The sequence below is a fragment of the Peromyscus eremicus genome, chromosome 2, assembly GCF_949786415.1.
Source record: "Peromyscus eremicus chromosome 2, PerEre_H2_v1, whole genome shotgun sequence".
NCBI classification, from domain to species: Eukaryota; Metazoa; Chordata; class Mammalia; order Rodentia; family Cricetidae; genus Peromyscus; species Peromyscus eremicus.
In genome coordinates this window covers 76,247,686-76,272,002 of record NC_081417.1, presented here as the reverse complement: position 1 = coordinate 76,272,002, position 24,317 = coordinate 76,247,686, and the positions used below count along the sequence as shown (strand labels likewise).

At 47.5% G+C, this 24,317-nt stretch overlaps 1 protein-coding gene across 5 annotated transcripts in view; it reads left to right on the top strand.

The window, feature by feature from the left end:
- The window catches only part of Epb41l4b (erythrocyte membrane protein band 4.1 like 4B), a 149,356-nt gene that overhangs the window by 77,892 nt on the left and 47,147 nt on the right, over positions 1-24,317 (top strand). For 3 of the 5 annotated variants that reach the window (XM_059254384.1, XM_059254382.1, XM_059254383.1), the window contains exon 15: positions 2,443-2,507. In XM_059254384.1, coding sequence (XP_059110367.1) covers positions 2,443-2,507 — 65 coding nt within the window. Of the gene's footprint in view, positions 1-2,442; positions 2,508-4,040; positions 5,666-24,317 lie in introns of those variants that run through there. The other 2 variants (XM_059254386.1, XM_059254385.1) reach the window with 2 other exon arrangements.

Below are 24,317 nucleotides of genomic sequence, written 5' to 3'. Positions count from 1 at the left end.
TGACAAAATACCCAGCACTGTGTACTTTATAAAGTAAAATAAGTTCATTTAATTCATGGCTTTGAAGGTTCAAAAGTACAGTACTGGCTTCCGCTCAGCTCTGGTGAGGGATTTGTGGCATAAGAGCAGGAGAATGTACATGGAGGGAGAGGTTGCCTGGTGAGATGGGGCCAGGGCAAGGGGTGGGACTGTACTGCTCTTCTCAGGAGAACTAGCCAGGGTCCCTCTCTGAAGACCCCCAAAGACCTCCTCACCTCCCACAGTGTCGTATTGTTGACCAACCTTGTCCTGGGCCAGTGCCTGAAGCAGGTGGTCCTCCCAGTGTCTGCCCTGATGGGTGGCTGTGAGTGTCACAAGTGACATTGCTGTTCCATAAACAATTTCAGTGTGAACCTTGTCCTCTTCCCTAGTCTTTCGCTGTTGTAGATACCACTTCTGCAGATGATGAAGATGCCCGTGTTTGTTATCCTTAGGAGGTTCCCAGATGGTTTCTGAAGAACTCCTGTGCAGGAAGTCACACTCCTAGCGAGCGGAGTGAGGAACCGGGGCTTTTGGGTAGAAGGGACTCTGAACCCGGTAGAAGGAAAATCATTTCCCCTGTCATCTTCCTTAGGGTCCTGGGCTTCTTATTCACACACTGCTTTTTGTTTAGGGATGTCAGGTGCAACTGGAGTGTTGTAGGGAAGAAAAAGAGCTGGTGTTGGCCAGCCAGTGCTTGGAGGAGAGAGAATGAGAGCGGAGGAAGTCAGGCAGCCCGCCTGCCGGGACCCCTGTCCTCTTCTGCTTCCTGGGTGCCTTCTGCTTACAGTGAACCAAGGCTGTGCTTGTTCACAGCAGATGTCCTGGCACTCTGGGCATGGATCTCTCCACACTGCCGCTGGGAGCTCCTTGTGCTTGGCCAGTCTTAGCGGCCCTGTGTTGCCCCATCCAAGTTTGGATGTAAGTGGACTGGAAGAGGGTGGCCCGATGAGTGGCCCGATCACATCATGGTGCTGTGAAGGATTGTCGGGAAGGTGACATGGCGGCATTAGCTCATTCTGCAGCGTCAGCCAGCTGCAGAGGATGGATAGCCGTGTTCTCCATGAGGACACTTGTCATTTGAGGTGGGGCAGTTCTTCATTGTCCCTGGAATGCCAGTAAATTTGGCCCCCCTTTTCCCTGTTATTGTGACAAGCAAAGAGATCCATATGTATTCCTCATTGTTGACAGAGCACCCGAGTTAACATTAAAGTACTTGAGAGTGTAGAATATGAACGAATTACCAGAGAAGATATACCAAGGAAGGTTCTGGAATTTTTCCAAGTCTGTGGATGAGGTTTCTACCCCTTTGGTGAATCTGGGCATATTTAAAAACAAAAGACTAGAGGGCCCAGTTGTAGGGTAGTCGTTCTCTTTTGTGGAGACTGCACCACGTCAGCGCGCATACCCTCCCGCACACCGACCCCTACAGGTTCTGCCCCCCACACTGTGTCCCCTGGGGGTGCAGCCTCGGCCGGCTGACAGGCACTTTGAAGAAGAAAAGAAAGACTACTGGAATACAGAATAGGCTGCGTGAGGGCATCTCGGGGCCATGAAAATTGGAGTTTCTGTAACAGAAAGCAGGCCACTGCTTAGTAACCACAGCAGCGGGGGTCAGGAGGAGGAAGGGAAGAAATAATTAGAAGATTAATAGTGGTGTGATTGCAGTGACCTTCGTGGGCGGGGTGCACATTTGCCCCATAGCTAGTTTAGCCTTGAGAAGCCCGTGGCTTCTGGCAGTGTCTGGGGCTGCTGCCCTCTGCAGGTGAGAAGTGGAATGGCAGCTGGCTACCCTGCCAGGCCGATCCGGGCTTCACACTGGTCTACTTTCTTATCTTCTTACAGCTTCCCACCTTCCTTCCTTCAGTCCATCTGTGCATCTCTCCAGTCTCTCTGGAACAATAGGTCTTCCTGATGATATTCCGGCTTATACACCCACAACGCCGTTGCTTTCATTTACCCTGTTCTTCCGGCCCTTGTCTGCATGCCAGTGTAACTCAGCTGTTACGCATGCCTGTCGTCATTTCAGAACCAACAAAAGTGGCTTCTGAAGAGGGAAGCCACTCACCCCATCTTCCTGGCACTTGCTTCCTTGAGAGAGAGGTGTTGTCTGACCAGGGCATGTTGGGTAGCCTCCTTTCAGTCAGATGTGGCACCTTGCCTCCCAGCCCCTGCTCTGGAGATGGTATTTGGTGAGCCAGACACTAGGTTCCAACCCCCCAATCCCCAGCCTTTGTTAGTGGGAGAAACAAGATCATCTGGGAAAGATCCAGCCGCCCCTGCCCCCAGGGCTTGGTTACAGCTTTCCCATTCACGGCCCCCTGGACTCCCGAGGTGGGTGCCATCGCAAGAGAAAGCAAATGACATGGCAGCCATTGAAATCCAAAGGTCACTGAGTAATCCAGTTTGGTGTTTCCTTTCCAGCCTCAGTACCATCCGAACGTCCACCCCAGCCAGCCCCGGTGGCATCCTCACTCTCCAAATGTCAGGTGAGTTGGTGAGCTTCTGGAGCCCTGCTTTGGGGAGTTCTCCTGTCCCCTCAAGTCCCCACTCTAGGCTGCAGGAAAAACCGTGCAGTGGGGCATGACCAGGGCAGAAACCTACGCTTTTCAAAGCAAAGGAAGCCAGTGACCAGTCTTTGCGAAATAACAGATTTAAAAAAAATATATATTCTGACCGCAAATATTTTGGTTTGGTTTTTATATCAGAGATGTTGCTTAAGGTTTCCAAGTTAATATTTTCTTATTCTGAGAATTTATTTTTATCTTCTTGGAATGTAATTAAAGCTTGGAGATTAGGGTTCCTTTTTTTTTTTTTTTTTAAGGGTTTTTACCCCTTAGGAATGAGGGCACTGTTAGCTTTGGTGGCTGGGGGCCTTTTTTCTCCTACTTAGGGGTTATTAGACTTTTTCAGCAAAGGAGAATCTCTATTTTCAGCTTTGTGGTCATTGTCTGAAGACAACAAACAGTGAGAACTTGCATAAGAATGCATGACCGTATTCCAGTGAAACTTAATTTACAAAATAAGTGGGGTTTGTCCCGATGGCTGTCAGTATCTCCTGCCACTGCCCTGGCACCTGCTGTTTGGAGTCAGGGCGACCCCTGGGAAGCAGCCATGTCCTTAAGACTTGCATTTTTGATGAGTCTTAATTGGCATTTTTGTGTCCGGCTATTTCAAAAGAATAGTTGGTGAATTCAGGTTGACCAAGGTGGAGCTGTGGGCCTTGCTCCTTGAGGGAGCCTGTAGAATCGGGTGGTAGAAGGAAATGTACCTTGAGCAAGTTAGGTAAACGTTTATGGGGCCCTTGTAACACAGCAGTGCAGTCTGACATTATTAACACTTTGGTACTCATGTGGCATTTTAGGGCAAGTCAGGTCAGTGATAATTCTAAAGCTTCGCAACATCCAAATGTAGTTTATTTTTCAGACACGACAAGTAGGTGAGGCTTAGACAGACTATCATCCTGTTAACAGTGCTTTAAGCAGACGTTATATCTAGTATTGCCTATTTTCTCAGTGTTTTCCCTCTGTAGCATGCCCTAGCCGCCTCTTCACCCAGAGGCAACTTTCCCTCAGAGATGGCCCTGCTGATGCTTCAGTGTCCCCTGAGAACCACTACTTAGCCCCATCCCAGAGCTGTAGCTGAACCCAGGTGGCACCCAGCACTCTGTGTGTTCTCGAGCTCTCTGGAGGTGCATCCCGAGGAAAGTTGATTGCTCCACTCTTGTGGCAGATGCAATCCAAAACCATCACCATGCACATCTGGTTTATGGAAGCTGTCCCCTCAGCTAGCTTTCCTTGGACTGCCCTGACCACCACACACCCCTTGCAAAACCCTGACTTGTCCAGAAACAGAGCTTTTCTCTGCTTTGAAGTTGGGCGATGATCACATGGGAGTTTTTAAAATCCTGAAGTCACCAGGCCACTCAGGTGCCAGGCGCCCCACTCGCTCTCCCCACCGCCCCCCATTCCCTTTGATGTGGTTGGCCTCACTCCGTTCTGAATTGTCTTCCATTCTCCCAGTAACCATTCCATCTGCAAACAAAACAGGCCGTCTTATCTGGATGACAGGCCGCACTGGAAAGCCTCAGCCAGTGGAGATGACGGCCACTTTGACTATGTCCACGACCAGAACCAGAGGAACTTAGGAGGGACCTACAGTGTCACATACCGGGACAAACTCATGACTGCCCTTTGAGAAACTGAAGTGCCTTACTTCCTGTCACCACCATGGTGTCTTTGCATTCCATGAGAAGCATCCTGACGTCACACGGGCGTCCTTGCACGAGTGTTGTTAAGTAGCGCGTTTAGTGTCCGAGTCAACATTTGAAGAGAACTGCCCTAGGTAGCCGTGATTTGCTGTGGACTGCATTCTCAATCAAATGAAGGTAGCTAAAGGCTCAGGAATCATTTTGATATTCTGATTTTAAAACTGAAGTGAAAGTTCCTATCATCATGCGGTGTACCTGACAATCTTGTGATTTAACCAGGGGGACCACATACAGCAAACCAACAAACCAAAAGCTTGGGGGAATAGCTGGGCCCATGGTACTGTTGTAGGTTTGGAGATTGCCAGGGCCCAGCCTCCGTTGCTGTGTGACCTTGGCTAGGTCATTCCCCTTTCAGTGGTTTCATTTCCTCCCTGAAAATAATGGGCTGGACTCAGTGATCTCCAGGGTCCTTTCTGTTCTGTGATTTATTAAGATTTCATTTCTCATCTGGGCTGAAAACATGCATTCAGACCAACTCCCCATAAAGACAACTGTAATACCCCTTCTGTAACAGAAGCTTGATGAAGATTATAAAACTCATTAGATATGACATCAGTACAGGGAGACTTGGAATTTTGCATCTTTAAGTGGGTTAGCGAGTATGGATTTAGGCCTCCATGCTAATCACCAGCTGCATAGCATGTTTTACTAGAATTTACTTCTCAAATGTAAGAATGATTTGCAACTTGCCTTAATGATTGGTGCTGCTAACCCGTGTGATTTCCGAAGACATCACTGTGACTACTGTCGGGGTTGAGGCTGGATTTCACTTGAGATGTAACGTCTTTGAAAAGCAGCATGCAGTCGAGATGAAGTGAGGGAGTGCACAGGAGAGCCTTCCAGCTTTCTGGAGGTTGTGCCAAAGCAGTCTGTCGCACAGAGGGATGCACGTGGCCCCTTCTTTCTGTAGAACCCCAGAGCAACATGCTGTCTTTTAGGGTGAAGCTTGTACCAAAATATTTATTGACCCCATTTCAAGTGGTGCACCAAACCTCTTTTTCTCTTGCTAGGCAGTCCCAGGATGTGCTTTCCTTTGTGGTTTTGTGCAATCAGTTAATTTCATGTCACTCTGATAGATGTGATTATAATTTGGTCCCCTTTAAACCCTTGGACATGTGTTAACATCCTTCCTTGATAAAACCTGGCCTTTTTGGTTCTATAAAAGTCTTGAGGAGGGAATCCTCTGCACACTTGCACAGGGGAGGAGACAGCCTACTTATCAACTCCCCCCAAGATGCTTGTTTACGGGTGTGTTCTGATCCCCAGGGTATGTACTGCATCTGAATAAACGTGTTCTGGTCTCTTCATCTTAACTGCGAACATTTTTACAGTGTGTCTCCACGTAAAGAATAAAGATTATTCTTACTTTTTCCTTTTTTTGGACTCCATCTTCATTTCATTGATTCTTCTGCCCAGAAGCCTCGCTTGGATCTCACTCATGGTACAGTTGACTCCCGGTGTCCGAAGGTGAACCTTCAGTTCCGTGGGATGGGACGGGACCATCCTACACTGAGGCTCTTCTTGGCACAGTGGCTGAGGTGTTTCTTCATCTGGGGTGACTCTGGCAGAGGTTGTAACACCTGGCTTCAGGTGGAAGCAGGGTGTTCCCTGATAACAGTCCCATAGCGATGGGCACATGCCCTTATGGTCACTTACCTCTTCCTGGCTGTGTCTGTGGCCTCTTAAAGATGATTCAGGACCCCCAATAAAAGCCTTTCTGCTTAAGCTAATGAGTAGATGGAGTTAGCTGCTTCCACAGTCTGCCTGTGAAGTGAAGTGGGCCTTTACCCCGCGTGGTGACTCCGTTCTTGCAACCTCATCTTCCTGGTCCCACCTGACATTGGGGTCTCTCAGGGGTCTCTTCTCTGCTCGCTCCTTTTCTCACTGAACCAGTCTGGAATCGCTGCCCCGTTCTGTCCTGTTTTATAATGCTGTTGACTCCGAAAGCCATTATCTTCAACTCAGACTCTCTGTATGAGTTTCTGTATTGTCACTTCAGCGTGGATGTCTGTCCCATGTGGAGTCCAAACTCCACGTGACAGAAATCAAATTTATCGTTGACCGTCTCTCCTGGAATGCACACTTTTCTTTCCCCCTCCAGTTCTCTTGGGCTGAGTGAGGATGCCACGGCTCTTCTCTCTCTTGCCGCCCATGTCCAGGCAGTCCACAGTTCTACTGAATTCTGCCTCCTTCACGGTTCTCCCCAGCACTGTCTTACAGGAATGTCTTCCCCCTTGTCAGGGGTGCCCGCTTTGGTTTCCACAAGCCTCGCCAAGCTTACTCTTGTCTCTCTGCAGCCATATCTGACTGTGTGTCATTCCAGTGCTGGCCGCTCTGCCTCTGTCTCTCTGCTCTAGCATGTTCCATCCGGACCCCTCACCTTTCCGAGCAAACAGTAATACCAACCTGCACGCGCCATGCCTCATGACTGTGCCTTCGCAAATGCTGTTCCTTCTGCCTAGATTTCTGTCACTCCCAACTCCCGCTTAGCCTCTAAGCCTCCGCTCAGACGTCATCTTCTCCAGGGACTCTCTTGACGGCCCCCACCTCTGCAAATTGGGTTAATTTCTGTGTTCTGTGTTCTACTACTGCCTCCCCCTTCCACCCCCAGATACGGGAACATTGTACTCACAACTTTCTATTAACACGACTTCTTTTGTTCGTCTCCTCTCGGAGCCTTAGATTCCTCAATACGAGCTGTGCCTTTGTTCCCTGGTGCCTGACAGATAGCAAATGCTCACTGGATGTCTGCTCAGAGAATGGATTCATCCCAAAGGGAATTTCTAACCAGGTAGCAGGCAATGATACGTCACCCCTGGTCTGGTCTGAAGGGTTCTGATGTACACCATCCAGTCTGGAGCATCACATTTTGAGGAGGACGTGGACCAGCCTGTCGTTTGTAGACTCAGCTTCATCGTGTGGACACTATTCAGTGTGTCTCATTTGAAACATTGGTGTGGTGTTGACCAGGGCAGAGGACCCACTGGACATCTGACATTGAAAACCCCATTAGGTGGGAATGATCTATTGTCATACGGAGGGGTTAATGGCCAATTTCATCCTCCGCATGTGTCATGTCATTTTATCATCCTGGTCACTCTGCAAGGTGGGTAATATCGTGCTAATAGGGAAGCTCAGGACTGGGGTTCTGTCAAGCAGTGCGTACATGTCATACAGCAGGTAAGTGGCAGCCTCTGGGCTCTCATGACTCAGTCCCCTGTCATCACCCTGTTGATCCACATCCCAGCGAGACTATTAGACCATAGGGCAGTTCACTACGTTGAAGTCTAACTGCTGCCTAGAGAGCTGCCCTCCTCTGCCAGCAACCTAGTAACACCGTCTGCCTTCTCCACCATCCCTACCGTCAGTGGGCGAGTATCTGCCTGCACCCACCAGAGACTAGGAACCCCATTCATAACCAGGACCGTCATAACAGCATGCACCCCCTACTTGTCTAATAACCCTCTCCATGCCTCATCCCACTGGGGTCCAGCAGCCCACACTACTACTGCAGTTCTCCGTTATCAAAGGAGCAGAGATGGAGTGTTATTTCTAATGAGGCATCGCTATGTGAGATGTTCCACATATTTCTTCCCAATAATTCATGATTTTTATTTTTTTTTGGACCATCAGGTGCCAGCAATATCAAGCCCACTTTTCCACAACTAATTAATGTTTTCTGGTTTTGGAATTCACAAGCTTAACCTCACGCCTCTCTCATCCTTTCGGGTTTGGTGTCAGTGTATGGTGTGGCTCATGGTAGTTACCCATCTTGGAAGTCTGCTGGGGCTTACATGCTGTATCCAGAACCATCTTGCTTCATTGCTTGCTCAGCCATTCCCACAGAAGTGGGCTCTCTTTAGCAGCAAAGACGGAATCAGGACAGTGCTGGGGTCCCTTCTGACTCTCTTGCCTGTTAAAACCATCCACTATCCTTCCAGGTCGGTGACTTCAGCCTCCTGGGTCCAGCTTGGGACACAACAAATAACAGCCTTTTTGGTGCACTTGACTTTGCAGCTTTTACCTAGTCCTTTAAAATCCGAGTTCATCAAAGAACTCTCTGGACAGCCATATTGATCTTTTTTAGATCAATATTTCTCAAACCGGGCTCGAAGTCAATTCTCTGACTGGCCAACTTTCTCAAGTGCTCCAGGTAAATACCACAAATTGGCCCAGGGTGACTGATTTCTGCCTCTCCCACCAGGAGGCCATGGGCAAACAGGAGCCAGGCCTGGGGGTTGTGGGTTGGAGAAAAGCCAATTGCTGTAAAGGAAAACTGGCACATTTTAAGAAGCCCCTGGGGTACCTAAAAGGCAAACAGAGTCGAAACTGGTGCTCAGCTGAGCCTAGGCAAAAGAAATCAATAATTCTGGAAATAGGTCCGCTTCTCTCCAAATTAGAAACCAAATGATAGCTCAGACAATTTATTTAAAAACGTTGAGCTTTGGGCCTGGAGAGATGGCTCAGCAGTTAAGAGTTCTTGCTGCTTTTTCAGAGGACCCAGATTTGGTTCCTAGCACCCACATTGAGCAGCTCACAACTGCATCTAACACCAGCTGCAAAGGGTCCAGCACCCCTCTTCTGTCTTTCATGGGCATCTGCATACACATGGTGCACAATAAAACTAAAACAAGCTCACTTCTTTTAAAATGATGGTTGCTGGTGAGACTGTAGGAAAATTTAAGCCAGTCCTTCTACATAGCCTGACTGCCCTGGAACTCTATGTAGACCAGGCTGGCCTCAAACTTAGAGAGATCTGCCTGCCTCTGCCTCCTGTGTGCTGGGATTAAAGTCACGTGCCACTGCACCAGGCTTAGGACTTACATTTTAACCATCAATGGATGGGGGTGAGCAGGGGTGAGAGCTTCTCTTAGTTAATGACATTTCTTGGTTTAATGATTTGATTTTAACTTTCACTGGTGGCAGTGGAAGTGTGTATAATTTAAGTAGACAGGAGGCTAAAATGTAAACAGATGGCCCCCCGAGATGTGTGTCGGTAGTAGAGCCCTTGTCCAGTATGGACAAGGCTCTGGCTTGAATCCTTAGCACTGAACCCTCCATCTGCCTAGTTAATGTTCTTTTCCGCTTCTGAATACATGGGGAGGCAAGAAGAAGTTGGATTCTAATTGCTTCTTATGTGGCACGAATTTCACCGTCCCCTCCCTTGGTCTATCAGGCCATTTGCTGACCATTGTTCTGCACTCCTCCAGAGACAGTGCTAGTGAAGTCCAACCATGGGACAAGGTGAGCCACATGACCACACCTGGCTAAGGACCTGCCTCAGAGTGAGAGCCCGTTCATGGGAACGGGTGCAAGATTGCAGAAGCTTGAAGACAGACATTTCGAGCCAGATGAGAGACAGACTAGAGGCCCACAATGTGGCCTTCTGGTGGTTCTGGGGGAAGAGACTCACGGGTCTCTGGTGAGATTAAATGTGGGAACTTTGAGTCTCACATACTTTGAACCACTCAGCTTTGCCACTAGCCATGTGACCCTTGCCAGTTTTCCCAACTTGTTTCATTTTCTTCATTCCAAAAAGAAACGAAACAGTGTCTTGCTCTTAAGGAGCTCAGGGCTGGGGAGATGGCTCAGTCAGTCAGGTGCTTGTTGCATGAACAAGAAGACCTAAGTTGGGATCCCTGGCACCCCCACAGGTTCATGGTCTAGAGAATGATCTATGATAGAGCTATACTTTTGGTTTCCCACGAGTGAGTTTATTAAGCATGTAGCAAGCAAAAAGTAAAAGAATAAATAACAAGTGACAGATAGGTAGGAACAGCAGATAGAGGGCAAAATAGGAACTCTGATGCTAAAAACATCCAGCAGAAACTGATCAGAGAAGCCTCATTGAGGCAGCCAGCTGTAGTTCCCAATAGAGAGTCTCTTCCAGTGAGGCTTCCAGGGAGGAGAACAAATAACAGCAGAAAAATAACATCATCGCATCAAGGGTTTGCAAACATCCCGTGCACACCAACTGGGGAAGCCCCCTGAGGCAGCCAGCTGGGGGTCCCAGTCGAGAGAGACCGTCCCTGGCAAGTGTCACCTCCAGATTGAGGTAACATCAAATAGATGCTTGGGGAAGTTGGAGTGACTGCTGGAGCTTTCCCTGGGTGAGCTTGCTACTGCAGAACTCCTGGCTTTTCTTTTCCCACTGCAGGCATCTTTTAGATCGTGGGACCGAGAATAGTAACATCTTTTGGAAGTGATTTGCCTTCTAGCTTTCTCAAGGACACCGTGTTTTTACTCTTGGGATGTTTTGCGGTTCTCTTTCTTCCCTGTTACAGAGTCAGGAGAGGTACAGCCCATTCCCGGACAAGGTGCCTGAGAAGACAAACATACTCAGGTCTGGAATGGTGGGGGCAACCCTGTTTCCAGAGCCAGCTTCTCCATGAGCTCAAATGACACATGACAATTTATCAATATAATGTACATTGTACCATGTGAAGAGCTGGATGTGGTGGCACACATCTGTAACTCTAGTGCTGGGGTTGGGGGCAGGGCAGAGACAGACATATCTCTGGGACTCATTGGCCAGTCAGCCAGCTAAACTGGCGAGCTCAAGTTCGGTGAGAGACCCTGTCTTCAAAAGATTAAAAAAAAGAATGATGGAGGACTTTAGTCCTTGACCTCTGACCTCAACACACATGTACAACACCTATGATATCTATGCCCTCACACACAAAGAACCAAATAACATTATGTTGTTAAGGTGTTGTGTACAGTGTTTAAGGCTACCTGGTACTATTTTCAGTGGGTTTTTGAACAGTAACATGTTGGCAGTCCATATAGACAGAAAAAGAACAAAGATAGTGTCTAGCTCAAGAAATGATGTGTCTCCTGGGCCAATGGGAGAGCTGTATATTCTAAGTTTAGCAACAGAGAGGGATGCCTGGTTCCAGGGGAAAGATAAAATGGAAGAGGGTTCACAGTGAAGAAAGACACCGCTCTTTGAAACAGCCTAAGAGCAGAAATGCCATGGGGATCTTTTGAGAAGGGATAAAAGGAGAAATGGAGATGGTATTTCTGTCTGAGACTCCTAGGAGCTAACTGCCCAGGCGCGGCATGTGACAACAATACTGTCCTCTTGTAAATGGCAAAGCTGATCTAGGGTGAAGGGTAGGTGAGAGGCGAGAATGCATTCTGCTGGTCCGGTAGGTCTTGAAAGTTTGGAGAGCTGAAAATGTCTGTGTGCTTCCCAAGTTATCTAATTTGGGGTTTCATCTCTGACAAAGCCAAGAGAGTGTTGCCCTGCCAGTACACTGAACAGTGTCACCAGGGAGCTGAGGAGATGGCTCCCTTGGTAAAGTGCCTGCCATGCAAATGTGACAAGCTGTCTTAGGGTCCAGGACTCACTGAGGCCTGACAGTAACCCCAGTGCGGGGTGGCAGGGGCAGGAGAATCTCTGCAGCAGACTCACTGTCCAGCCAGCCTGGCTGTTTCAGTGAGCTCCAGGTTCAGTGAAAGACTGTCCCAAAAAGAGGGTGGAGAGCAGCTGAGGCAGACACCCAACATTGACATGCAGGCACACCCACATATGTGCATACATCAATTTAGTAATAAAGGGAACCATTGTGCTCTTTTTAAAACAGGCGGTGCACACAGCGGTAAAAACTCAAAACGATGGCTGGGGAGATGCTTCCGTGGGTAAAGTGCTTGCCTGTAATCATAAGGACTTCGCTTTTGGTCCCCAGAAACTTGGAAAGTCAAATACCATAGCACACATATATAATCCCTGTGCTCCTACGACAGGATAGGAGGCAGCCAGGAGAATCCCCAGCTCACAGGCTAACCTGCCATATGCCAGAAACAAAGGAGACCCTGTCGCAAAGTGCAAGGTGTAGCCTGACACCTGACCTCTGCACACGTGACACGCTGCATTCATGCTTGCACTCAGACACACACAAAGAAAAGATGTTAAGCCTCAAAAATATCTGTTACTGCTTTGTATTCCCCAGTTCCCCAGTTCTGAGCTGCAAATACCATTGCCGTTTTTTGTCCACCTCAAGCCAGTCTACATATAAAGAGGCACGTATATTTACTTAACCAGTCAATACTGATAGACACACACACTTCATCCACTGTCCACGAGAACTGGCTGCCGTGCTTGGCATTCAGTTTGTGCACTTGAACAAATGAACTCTATAGGATAAATCCCCAGGGAGTACACTTGCTGAGCCCAAAGGCGAGTGCATTATAAGTCGAGCATTTTTATGTTGCTCCAATGCTCAGCATTTTGTATTCCCCCTGAGGAGATGTCATATGTTTGTTCCCTCTGCACGTAGGTGTGAGGACGGACAGAAGCAAGCTCACAGCCTTTGCTAACTTTGAGCCATTTTTGTTAGTCCGATGGGTAAAAGCCAGGGTTTCTGTCTTTATTGTATCTCTCAGTGGGCAAGGTTGTTCCCCTTTCACTGTTTATTTTATTGAGGTTTAGTCTTACTGCACAGCCCCTGATAACCTCAGACTCACTACGTAGCTTAGGCTGGCCTTGAACTTGTGAAGTTGATTTTCTGTGATCCTCTGGATCTTCTGTTGTTCATTCATGCTCTTTAATCAAAATCAGTTGGTAAAGTGACTGCTAGACAAGCATGAGGACCTGAGTTTGGCTCCCCAGAATTCGTATAGAAGAGCCAAGCATGGTGGCACATGCTTATAATCCCAGTAATAGGGAGGTGAAAACAAGCAGATCCCTGAGGCTTGCTGGCCAGCTAGCACATGCACACACATGCGTCTGCAGGCATGCACACACCGCACAAAAGCATGCATGCACGCACAAGTTCAGGCTGCTGAAGCAACATGAAGTGTGCCCGCTTAGCGTTGATGATAATGAGAAAGCTGGGAGTTGTTGATCATTACTAGATCTTTCTTGAAATTGATTTCGAGACATTCAGATGACCATCAGCATGCTGCCACCCTGGAGAACGGAGCGGGGACCATAGATAACATAAAAGTAGCTGAGATGAGGGAATTGATTTCAAGTGTCCGTGTTTCCTTTCCTGCTGGGGGTTCTGTTGAGAGCTTTCCACACAGACTGCTCACTCAGATGTGGTGACCTATCTGTGCCTTTGACCAAGGAAGGAGCTGCTTATAGTTATGATTTCATTTCTGATAAATGCAATTCAAAATTGCAGGTGCATCCCAGGGCTGTGAGTGGTTTTAATGGAAGGAAGACTGAAGCTCTTAAAAAATACCACAGTTGTCGTCTAGGCAACCCACTAAAAGGGGTTAGGATAATTAGAAGGACACCCCCTCACAGAAACCCACCTAATCGCTCCCTGCCTAAAGGGATAGTTCGAACATCCTCTTTGGTGGCTAAGACCTCATCAACAAGAGTTGCTGTGCTAATGACCCAGCCAGCCTTCCCTGGCTGCGTGATGAACATTGTGCCTGGAATACAGGCAATTAAGCCCAAAGCTCTGAACCCCAGCCAGTGTCTGGTCTCAGAGGCTAAGGATGCCGAAGATAGACACTTCTAAAGAGCCTATGAGAACTGGGGAAGGGATGGAGACTCATTTGAGATTTTTGTGCACTAATGAATACCAAAACAGACTCAGCCTCCTTTCTGTCTGCTCCAACACATACCCCCAGGTTTCAGCTCCAGTTCCAGCTCACACTGCTACATCCGGTAATTACACTGTCTAACCCCTGCCCTCCACCCGTTATATATTTTATTCATCTAACCGGAACTTTAATTCAGAATGAATCATGTTTTAATTTCATTCATTTGGTGAATTGGATGGTGTCCAAGGATTGGAAAAATATCACTCCCAGCTCATGGCCCAGTCTCCTATGGCTCAGGTAGCCAGGATGGTGAGAAATGGGCTGTTCAGAGGATTTTTTTTTACACTCTAGTGACCCAGACAATGATTAGTTGCATTAGGGCACCTCGAGAGTTGCTGTGTAATGGGGGCTTTTAAAGCAGCCACTGGGGACAAGTGTATTCATGCTGCTGCTCCCCAAAAGGATTTCACTTCAAGCAAAGAGCAGAGGCAGCGGGATTTAGAATGGGAAAGAGGTGGAAAGAGTAGAGAAGCCAGGGAGGGAAAACACAGTTACGTGCATTAGAAGTAATGCTGTAGGCAGAGCAACCCCACAGGAGCCTTTGTTTTCAGGACAAAAAAGACTGAATCAACTCCGAGTCGTGGGCCCCTGAGTGAAAATGAACTCATGAAATGGTCATTCTCTGGATCAGACCCTGGAATGCATCTGGAATTGCCAATACCTCGAGATGTCCCCCCAAAGTCATATGCAGCCCTTCCTGGAAGCCTTGTGCCACCTTAGTGGCCTGTGTACTTGCACAGGCGCACATCCATATGCAAACACACACACACATACACACCTGTGTGCACCCATGAAGACACACAGACATAAAAAAGACATTAGGAAGGATAATACCAAGACCAAATGCGTTTTCTGAGAGAAAAAATGTCAAGGACCCAGTGTTTACACTATTCATTGAAGTCAGTTGAAGTAACTGATTTCATCCATTGAAAGATGAATGTGCCTATCCTATGCCCCCTCATGTAGGACCATGGAATCTTCTAGGCTGTCCCTAAGATGAGCAGTGTTTTACTCTACAATTTGCAGGTGTAAATTAATGGTGTTACAAGCAACTAGGGAACTCGTAAGCAAAATGAGACCTTTACGAATAGACACTTGAAAATTACCTAAAGAAAATTAAAATCTAATGCCTTGGAACAAGTTCATTGAGCAAGCATTTACTAGACATCTACACTCTCCCACTACTACTGTGTTGAAAAAGACACTGTCTTTAACTCCAGATTGCTAAAATACTGGTTAAATTAAGAATCCCCCCCCCACACACCACCTAATTTGGAGCCACACATCACCCATGCTAATAGAATTAATTTGGAAAGTTGATTATTTGGAAATTTTCTTGAAAGAATTACAATTTGGGAAAATTCCCCTCTACCAGTGAGGGGTCTGTGTAAAGGAATTGAAGGCACATTTTAAAATGTAATGGGGAACTGGGTGTGGTGGCTCACCCCTTTAATCCCAGAAATTTGGAAGGCAGAGGCAAGTGGATCTCTGCAGCAAGTTCCAGGCAGCCTGGTCTACATAATGAGACTCTTGTCAAAAACAAAACAAAACAAAAGCCACAATGATGAGAGTGGAGGGATGGCTCAGTTGTTAGGAGTGCTGGCTGCTCTTGCAGAGGTTCTGAGTTCAGTTCCCAACACCCACGTCATGGCTCACTGGAACTCCAGTTCCAAAGGCATCTAGCCTCCTTCTAGACTCAGCAGACACTTGCGCGCGCGCGTGCACACACACACACACACACACACACACACGTGTACATATAGACAAGCAGACATACATACACACAAATACAAATAAAAATGTAATAAGTGGGAGAGAGGCACCAGGGATAGAACCCAGGGTTTTATGCACACGCACGCACACACACACACACACACACACACACACACACACACACACACACAGAGGGAGAGAAAGGGGGGGTGACCTTTCTAGTCTTTTTCCCTTTAACAAATGAAACTAAGTTTCTGTAAGAAATCACGTTAATGAACGCTCCTAACATTTGTAATGTGTCTCTCTGTAAGACCTTGAGAGTTTTCTCTTCAAACCCATTATGCACAGACTACAGTATTGCAATTATGCATTCTACCGCAACCCAAGTACACTTACTCTGACTTCAGTGAGAACTTTGTAACCCTGTGTTGTTCAGGTGATCACATGCCCCTTCTGCCGTCTCCGGTGGACACAGCAGTGAGCACACGAGTGACCAGAAAAACAAATGAGCCCCTTGGAGTGACATGAGTTCCATGAACTCATAGCACACAGCAAGCCCACAGTGAGGTGCCAGCCTACTTTCCTTTGTTCCCCTTAGGCCTCCTGTAATCCACAGGGCCAGGCAGCGACACTTACCCCTAAAGAGAGTACAGCATTCAAGAGTAAAGTTTTCTCTTCAAATCCCAGCTCTAATATTCTGTAGCTGTGTTACCATGGCAAAGTTACATAGTCTTTCTGTTCCTGCTTCCATATTTAGAAAATAAGGGTTAATAGTCTTTTTTAAAGATTTATTTATTTATTATATATACAGTGTTCTACCTGCATGTATCCCTGCAGGCCAGAAAAGGGCACCAGATCTCATTATAGATGGTTGGGAGCCACCATGTGGTTGCTGGGAATTGAACTCAGGACCTCTGGAAGAGCAGCCAGTGCTCTTAACCTCTGAGCCATCTCTCCAGCCCAGATTAATAGTCTTTAAATGATTGTTGGAGATTAAATAAATTGACAAATGGTACAGTGTTGAGCATTCAAAAAATACTAATTTGGAGGGGTCCCTTTGTATTTAAAGAGCATGATCAATGTCCTAGTTTTCTTGAGATGTACTTCTGGCTGATGACCCCAAACAACACCATGCTCGAGTGAGACACAGTTCTGGGTGAGGACACTGAACATGGATTAGGAATGGCCTTTCCCGGCATCTGTTCCACGGCACATGTAGAAAACGACACAGTACACACGGGACATGGTAGATGAGGCTGCTGGAGGCCCGAGACCCTGGGGGCCTATCCACTTAGCCCAGGGATTAGGAGGATAAATGGTTCCGCTCACTTGAGGCCCTTCTGAGGCCCATCCACTGACAGCTCTCCTGAGATTTCCATCAGCAGCATCCCACCTCCACCCCCAACACCACCCCCACCCCCGTGTTGTTAGTTCTGATGTGGTGTTTGCAGTTGTGCCCACATCAGCTCAGAACTAAAACGGGAACCAGTTTGCCCCAGCCAGGCTTCTCCAGAAAGGGTACAGAGAAGTTGTTGCTGCATGGGTGCTGCCGTGAGAATTGTGTAGACACTGACTCTCCACGCAGCACCATTGCCTACGCAGGCAGAGCAGTGCAACCCAGATCAGATGCACTGTGGGTAAGGGGCATGAATGGAGCATGCTCTTTGTGTTGGTCTGGGAGAGATGTCAGGCTGGCACAACACTTTTGTGGGGAGATTTCTTAGCCACCCGGGCGTTGGCATCTATTAAAAGATGAGCATCTGTTGATTCCCCAGCCTACCTGGTTGATGGGAGGGTGTTTGGAAGGTGGAAATGCCACAGGGATTGCTGTTAATTCTGTCAGCAGGGGAGACAGGTTAGAATGTGGGGCAAGGTCCTTGGAAGAAGACAATCCTAAAGTCTTGGAATGATTTGCATAAGAGAATAGGATGGGGGGGGGGAGTCCCCTGTGTATTCTATGCTTTCCCAAAGACATGTCAGCAAATAGTCTAAGAAGGAATACTGTTCACACAGGCTGTGAATGTAGCACAGAGAACCTGACAGGGAGGGTGTCAGTGGCCTCTCAAGGAAACTCACAATTAAGACAAGATTTGAAAGAGGAAAAAAGTGGGACATGGCTCCAAACAAAAGAGCACAGATTTAGGGTTTTTTTTTTTTCTTTTTTTGATGGTTGTCATTTTCATTTGTTTTGTTTTAAAACTGGATCTCTGACCAGCCTGGAGCTACCTGTATAGACCAAGCTAGCTTGGATTTCACTGCATACCTCTGACCAGCCTGGAGCTTGCTAGATAGACCAAGCTAGCCTTAGACTTATGATGATCCTCCTGCCTCCGTCTCTCTAGAGCATGCCCCACCATCAGACTGTTAAGGATCTTCATAGATAATTACTTTGGAGTGAAGAGATGAAGGTTTTCACAGCTGTTCTTGAGGGAGGCCTGTAGGATGAAAGGGGCAGAGCTCCCCGATGTCTATTTCCCCCCCCCTTTTTTTTCAGTCAGAATGTACAGACGACTGCAGAAGGTAGGAGAACAAAGAGAAGGAAATGGAAATGCAAGCTAAAGAGAGAGAATGGTCAGGAAATAGTTGACTGCTTCGTGATTAGTCTGAATCTTCAAGCTAAAAATATAAAATGTGCTCCCCCACCCCACCTCGAACACTGGGGAAATCTCCTTTGCCACTGCTGAGTCAGCGTCCAGCACCCTCTGAAAAGCCACGGAGCTGTGGAGAGACGCCAGAAGAAAAGGGCACTGTAGTGTGGCTCCTTGGAAAATCAATTCCCAAATGATAAGCTGGCTGGTGACGCAGTGGGGGAGTTTGAATACCATCTTTTTAAAGCACCTAGCTAGGGAACAGTGCTGATCTCTTCCGGGCAGGCAGCAGGCATGGCTCAAGGGTTTTAGCAACCTTGAAGTGGGAGGTCTGGGTCTCACCTGGTGAGTGAGGTTTGCAGGAGCTGCACTTAATGTTGAAACATTAGCCTGGGAACTCCAGAACAGAGACAGGGGTGACAGATGGCCTTTAGCGTCCCCCGATGTGTCCTATCGACCAGTGCAATAAGCCAGGAAAACAAAATATGGCATACTAGAAAGGATGAACACAATTCCCCTGACTATCTTAAACTCCAAGTGAGTTTCAGCTAATAAGAAAGGCAGACAAAGAGGCCAGAAGCAGAAATATTCTGAACTCAGTAGCTGTGTGTGTGTGTGTGTACATATGGAGAGAGATGGGGAGATGATTCAGTGGGTAAGGGAACCCACTCTGCAAGCGTGAGGACTTGAATTCAGATCCCCAGAACCAATGTAAAAAGCATGGCTGCGTATTCCTGTAACCCCAGCCTTTGAAATGGCCAGCCAGCCTAGCTGAAACAGCAAGCAGAATTCCAGTTCAATGAGAGACCCTGCCTCCAGGGAATAAGGAAAACGATGGAGGAGGACACTCGGTGTCCCAGCCTGAGCCCCACAAGTGTATGTGTGGGCGCATGCACCTGCACACTCATGTGCAAGCATCACACATACGGCACACGCATACACACACACACACACACAGCAGTAGGAGCAATGGAAGGAAAGGGAGGGATAGATATTAGGAGATATAATGACTGATGTTACTTTAAATTGGGATGAAACTAAAAATTACCTGGGATCGTGGTTAATAGTGTTTGTTCTATACCATCATGAAAAGAAACAAAACTCTGACCTAAGACCATTTTAAACCATCTTAATAAGTACAGAGAAGTATGTGCTGTATATATATATATATATATATATATATATATATATATATATATATATATATATATATATATATGCTCTTCTAAACCACAGTATTTAATGCTCCAAATTGGGAGGCCAATGGGACTTTTGGGCAGCCACCTTGAACTCTGGAGCAATACACGGAAGTGAAGCACAGAAGCTCCCCGACTTCTGGTTGGTTTGTTTTTCTTTCCTTTTCAACCAGAAGAGACTGACTGCAGACGGTAAGGAGAACAAAGAGACAGACATGGAAATCCAAGCTAAAGAAAGGGAGCACGCAGGACATATTTGACAGCTAAGAAAAAGAACGCTGTGAGAAAGGAAATCAGATTTGGGCTATCCTGCGAAATAACGTTAAAATAAAAGTAACTGTCCAATTCACTGCTAGTTCAGAGGGAAAGCTTGAGGAATGCAGAGCAGGCAGGTTAACACTGTGTATCGGGCATGAGCAGTCAGGGAAATGGAAACTAACCTCGGTCTTTCCTACAGAGGGAATTTAGTGCAGGGACGTGATTATACAAAGGATGGAGGAACGAAGGACCCAAATCGTCACTGAAGCAACCCCCAAAACGAGAATGATTGGAAAGTGCTTACCACCCCAGAGCAAAGGGATAAGGACAAAGGGAGGTGGCACCCAAAGGGAGGTGGCACTGTAGGCATCTGGCGTCAGTGGGACACAGGAGGCAAGCCTGGATGGGGAGCCCTGAAGAGCACTGAACCTCCTGGAGTGTGTGGGGGAAAGTGGGCAGCGAGCCTGCAATCACTCAGCACGGTGGGCAGTGGAGCAGAGAGGGCGCCTCAAGGTCCCGAGCTGAGAATGGATTGTTCCTTTTGGGAGACTGGAGCAGTTCTTCATTTCAAGAAAAGAATGTTGATTTCTCATTAATCACCATGAGTTTGTAGCCCAGATGGGAGGCGTGAAGAGAAACACCCACCCTTAAGCAGGCATGGAAGCTAGGCAGGCCCCCACCCGGACACCTAGTGTCAGCTCCAGGTCTTGGCAGTTGGAGAATCCTCCACCTGGAATGCCTAGTGTCCCTGTCCCTCGCTCCTCCACAACCTTCAGGACTCTCCTGCTTCAATCATCTCTACCCCCAGGAAGTCTCCTCTGACAATGCCCTGAGGCTGAACTGAGGTCCCTTTCCTGCCAACCGCCATGCCTAGCACACACAGGAGCTGGCCCTGGACTGCTTATTGAGCACACTGAGGCTTCTCTGGCCTTGCGGGCACCAGCCCTTCTTCCAGCACAGCGGGGACACTATTACACACGATGGTTTCTGTTTCTGCGGAGCTTAGTGGATGGTTGAGAACGTGAGTGGGTTCAGCCAGCGGCTTCCGAGAGGACTTGGATTTTCCTGATAACAACGCATGCTGCCTTAAGTAGAAGCTGAGCAGATGGCGAGGCACAGCAGATGGGCTGCCCTTTGGGCTCCAGGGCCAAAGGTGGGAGGCCTGGCTTGTGTCCCGGACTCAGCTGCTGGTCTCCGGCTGTGTGACCTGCTCACCCCCCTTCCCGTGGTGAGCCCATATGCAGAATGAGCCGCCTGCAGGTTGGAGAAAGGTTGTGGTTCCCCGGGCCAGTTTCAGGGTCTAGAGATAGGGGACTGTGTCTAGAGGAGGGCTGACATCGACATTTCTCAAGATGTCTAGCTTTGCTGGGATCTGTCTCATGTAGTGTACGGTTCAGCAAAGTGTACAGTTGGTTACTTTTATAAAATTGTATAGCATGGACTTCACTGTTTTAAACATATTTCACTCCTCCCTGTTGTTATTGTAACTCAGTAACAATAGTCTTTGACTCCCGATTGCTCACACCCTTCCCACCCCTGATAATCTCCAGCCTCTTCCCTATTTGTTTGTTCTGAGCATGGAATCACGTATGTGACTCTTGGTATCTGTCCTCTTTCAGACAGCATGTTTCCAAAGTTCCTTTACATTGTAACATGGGTTTGTAATTCACTTCTTTTTCGTGGCTTAGTAATTTTCCATTGTATCAATATACCACAGTTTGATTATTTGTTAATCAATCAATGGACTTGGTTATTTCTACCTTGGGGTGATTATGAATAATGCTGTTCATGAGCATTCAGGTGCAAATTTTTCATGGATCTTCCCTTTCCTTGGATGCTGATCTTGGTGTGAATTTCTGGATAATACAGTAACTATGTCTTTAACTCTCTTGAGGATCCAGCAGGCGTTTTTTTCAAACTGAATGACCCATCGTCTTGTATTCCCTCCAGTAGAATGCAAGGGTTTTCCTAATGATCTTAACATCCAGCTAGAGTTTAAAGCCACAGAACCAGAGGATAGCTGAGGAGCTCCATTATAAAATCTGTACTTTCTTATCCTAGCTTAGGTTCCCAGGGCCCATATGACCCAGAGCTTACCTATACTGCAAAGGTTATAAATGACTTCTCAAGAGCACCCTCACTTGGCCTTGCTTTTAAGAGAAAGCCCTGAATTCAGCTTCTCCTTTTCCTTGTTCTGCCCTGGCAGCATGTCTGGTGGTGGATTCTAAAAGTACTTGTGACCCCCTTTCCAGAATCCTAAACACCCCATGAGCCTCAGCTTCCTAATAGCAGTGAGCATGGAGTTGGCCTAGTATCCTGAGCCTTGGCCAGCTTCCCTAAGGCTGGTATGTTGCTGCATGTTCTTGGGCCCTATGCTGAGTTGATTTACCAAAGTCACAAGGTAGACGCACATCCTTGTAGATACCATTCACCTCAAAGTCTTTATTAATGTTGCCTCCAGGAATCCTGCAAGGATAATTTGTGAGCACAGGGCCTTGAAAAATTTCCTTAACAGATCTATAACCCAACAAAACCCATGTTTGGGTCTTTAGGATGATCCCTGTGTGTGAGCAGAGAATGCTCCCAACTCATTCCACTGTGACACTGTCCTAGAGAGATGTGAGCAAATGTCTCCTCACCCAGATGCCACTGAACTCCAGCTTGGTGAACCAATGAATTCATTGGTGTCACTCACAGGAACATGGTAACCCAAAGGCATCCACATCACTGAAAAGCTTACCCCAGCAAGGGTGACAACTCACAAAAGCTGGAACCCTGGGGCTCTCTGTATGACTTCCAGGAAGCTCAGCAGGTTGGAGTGTCTCCTCTCCTCATCAGTCCTTACTGCTTATATAACCTTGGGGAAAGAGGAACTTGTGAACCAATTATGTTTCAGGAACTTCCTGAGACTTGGGAGTTGTTTTCTTCCTGAGTCTTAATATCAGAGGGAATTGTCCTATGGTAAGAATAGTTGTTCTTCCTGCGATGCTCAGCTGCACCAGATTTCTTGCTCTAGCCCAGGCAGTTTCTCCCACTCTTGTCTAATCTCTTCCCATTTGTCTTCTTTTTACCCCAACCCAACCACTTAGGTAAGAGGAAAATCAAGAATGCATATTTTACTTGACATGTTATTACGTGATTTCTCATTCCTGGCATATAGGTGGGTTCTCTGGTTTGTTTGTTTGCTTGCTTGCTTGCTTGTTTTTACTATTTCACTCTTCATTATGAGTTTCCTTGAAATAAAAAAAAATGTGCACCATTTCCACATGTAGAGACAAGTTCATGATAGCGCCATAGCCTTCCAAGCCTGTGACCGGCATCACTCACCAATCCCAGCTCTTTTTCCCTGAGTGGGGCCCAATCTCAGAATCCTTCTCACACTCTGGGCAGAGGTGAAGATGGATCTGGCATCTGAGGTGGTATCTATTTGCCATCTTTCAGGAACTCTTCCTCAAAGCTCTCCAACTCTTCCAGGCCTGATTGCATGCCAGCTCTCTGCTCTTGGCCATGTTTCCCTGCGGGTGCTCATTCCCACACTCACTGTGAGCATTTGAAGTTCGTCAGAGCCTCCCTCACTCCCCACCTCCCTCTTTTACTGATAGTGTGCCATTTGCCTGCCATTTCCTCCCCCCTCCCTGTCTCCACAATCTCTTCTTGCATCCAGCCAATGGCCCTTTCTTGTCTCTCTGTCCTTCATGACTGGACAATCCTAATGCCACTCAGACTCTGAGCAGGCCAGAAATGGGGAGAATGAGGGAAGATGGCCAGCCATATACTGGGAAGCCTCTCCAGCCCCACAAAGGATGTCTGTTCTTCTGAAGGCCCCATCACACCCTTTCCCGGGAGAGGGCTAATATCTTCCAAACATTTGAAGGATGGGAAAATAATGTTGGTAGGCTTTGCAGTCCACAGAGTTGTTATAAAATCCTAGCTATACAGCTTCTCAGCTATGGAATTCCGGCGATTACTACCCTGTAGAACAGCGGTCAAGGGTCTCCTGCAGGGCCTCGGCAGGGCAGAGGAGAAAAGGACTTTCAGCTAACATGGTGTGCTTTTTTACTGCCCCCAGTAGGAAGGTGGGTACTCAGAACTATTTCTAAGGGGAAGAGGTGAGGGTGGAGCCCTCCAGGCTCAAAACCATGCCACCTTCCACTTCCCCCAGGTACACACCCAGTAAGAGTACCCTTGAGCGGGTCTCCACAAGGCAGCTGGGGTGGCTGAAGAATCCAGCAGCTGTGCCAGTGGTGACAAGCATACTTTTTCTTCTGGACTCTGCCCAGCCTCTGTAATGAGCCCACTCTCACCTCCTTCCTCAGTGTCCCCAAGCCCTGCTCACACTATCGAGGATATCCCAGAGGGCAGCTCATACCCTTCCCATGGTTCCTTGCTGCTCAGATGATAACTCTGTACACATCACCCTTCACACTAGTCCAGCTTGTCGTTTGAACTACACTTCCTCCTGGCTTCCTCCTCATGCCCTTCACTCCATACACTCTGCCCTTCCGGCTCCTAGGACCTTTGCCCATGGTGTTTCTTAGGCCTGTAATGGCTCCTTCTACCCTTCTTAAATTCCACAGCCATCTACTGTCTCCCACAAAACCAATAAATGAGTCCTGGTTTAGATCATAGATGAGAGAAACCCAGCTACTGTAGTCAACCTTTCAATGCATTCTGTGAACCTTATAGAAAGAGTTGGTGATAGTACCAGCTTCA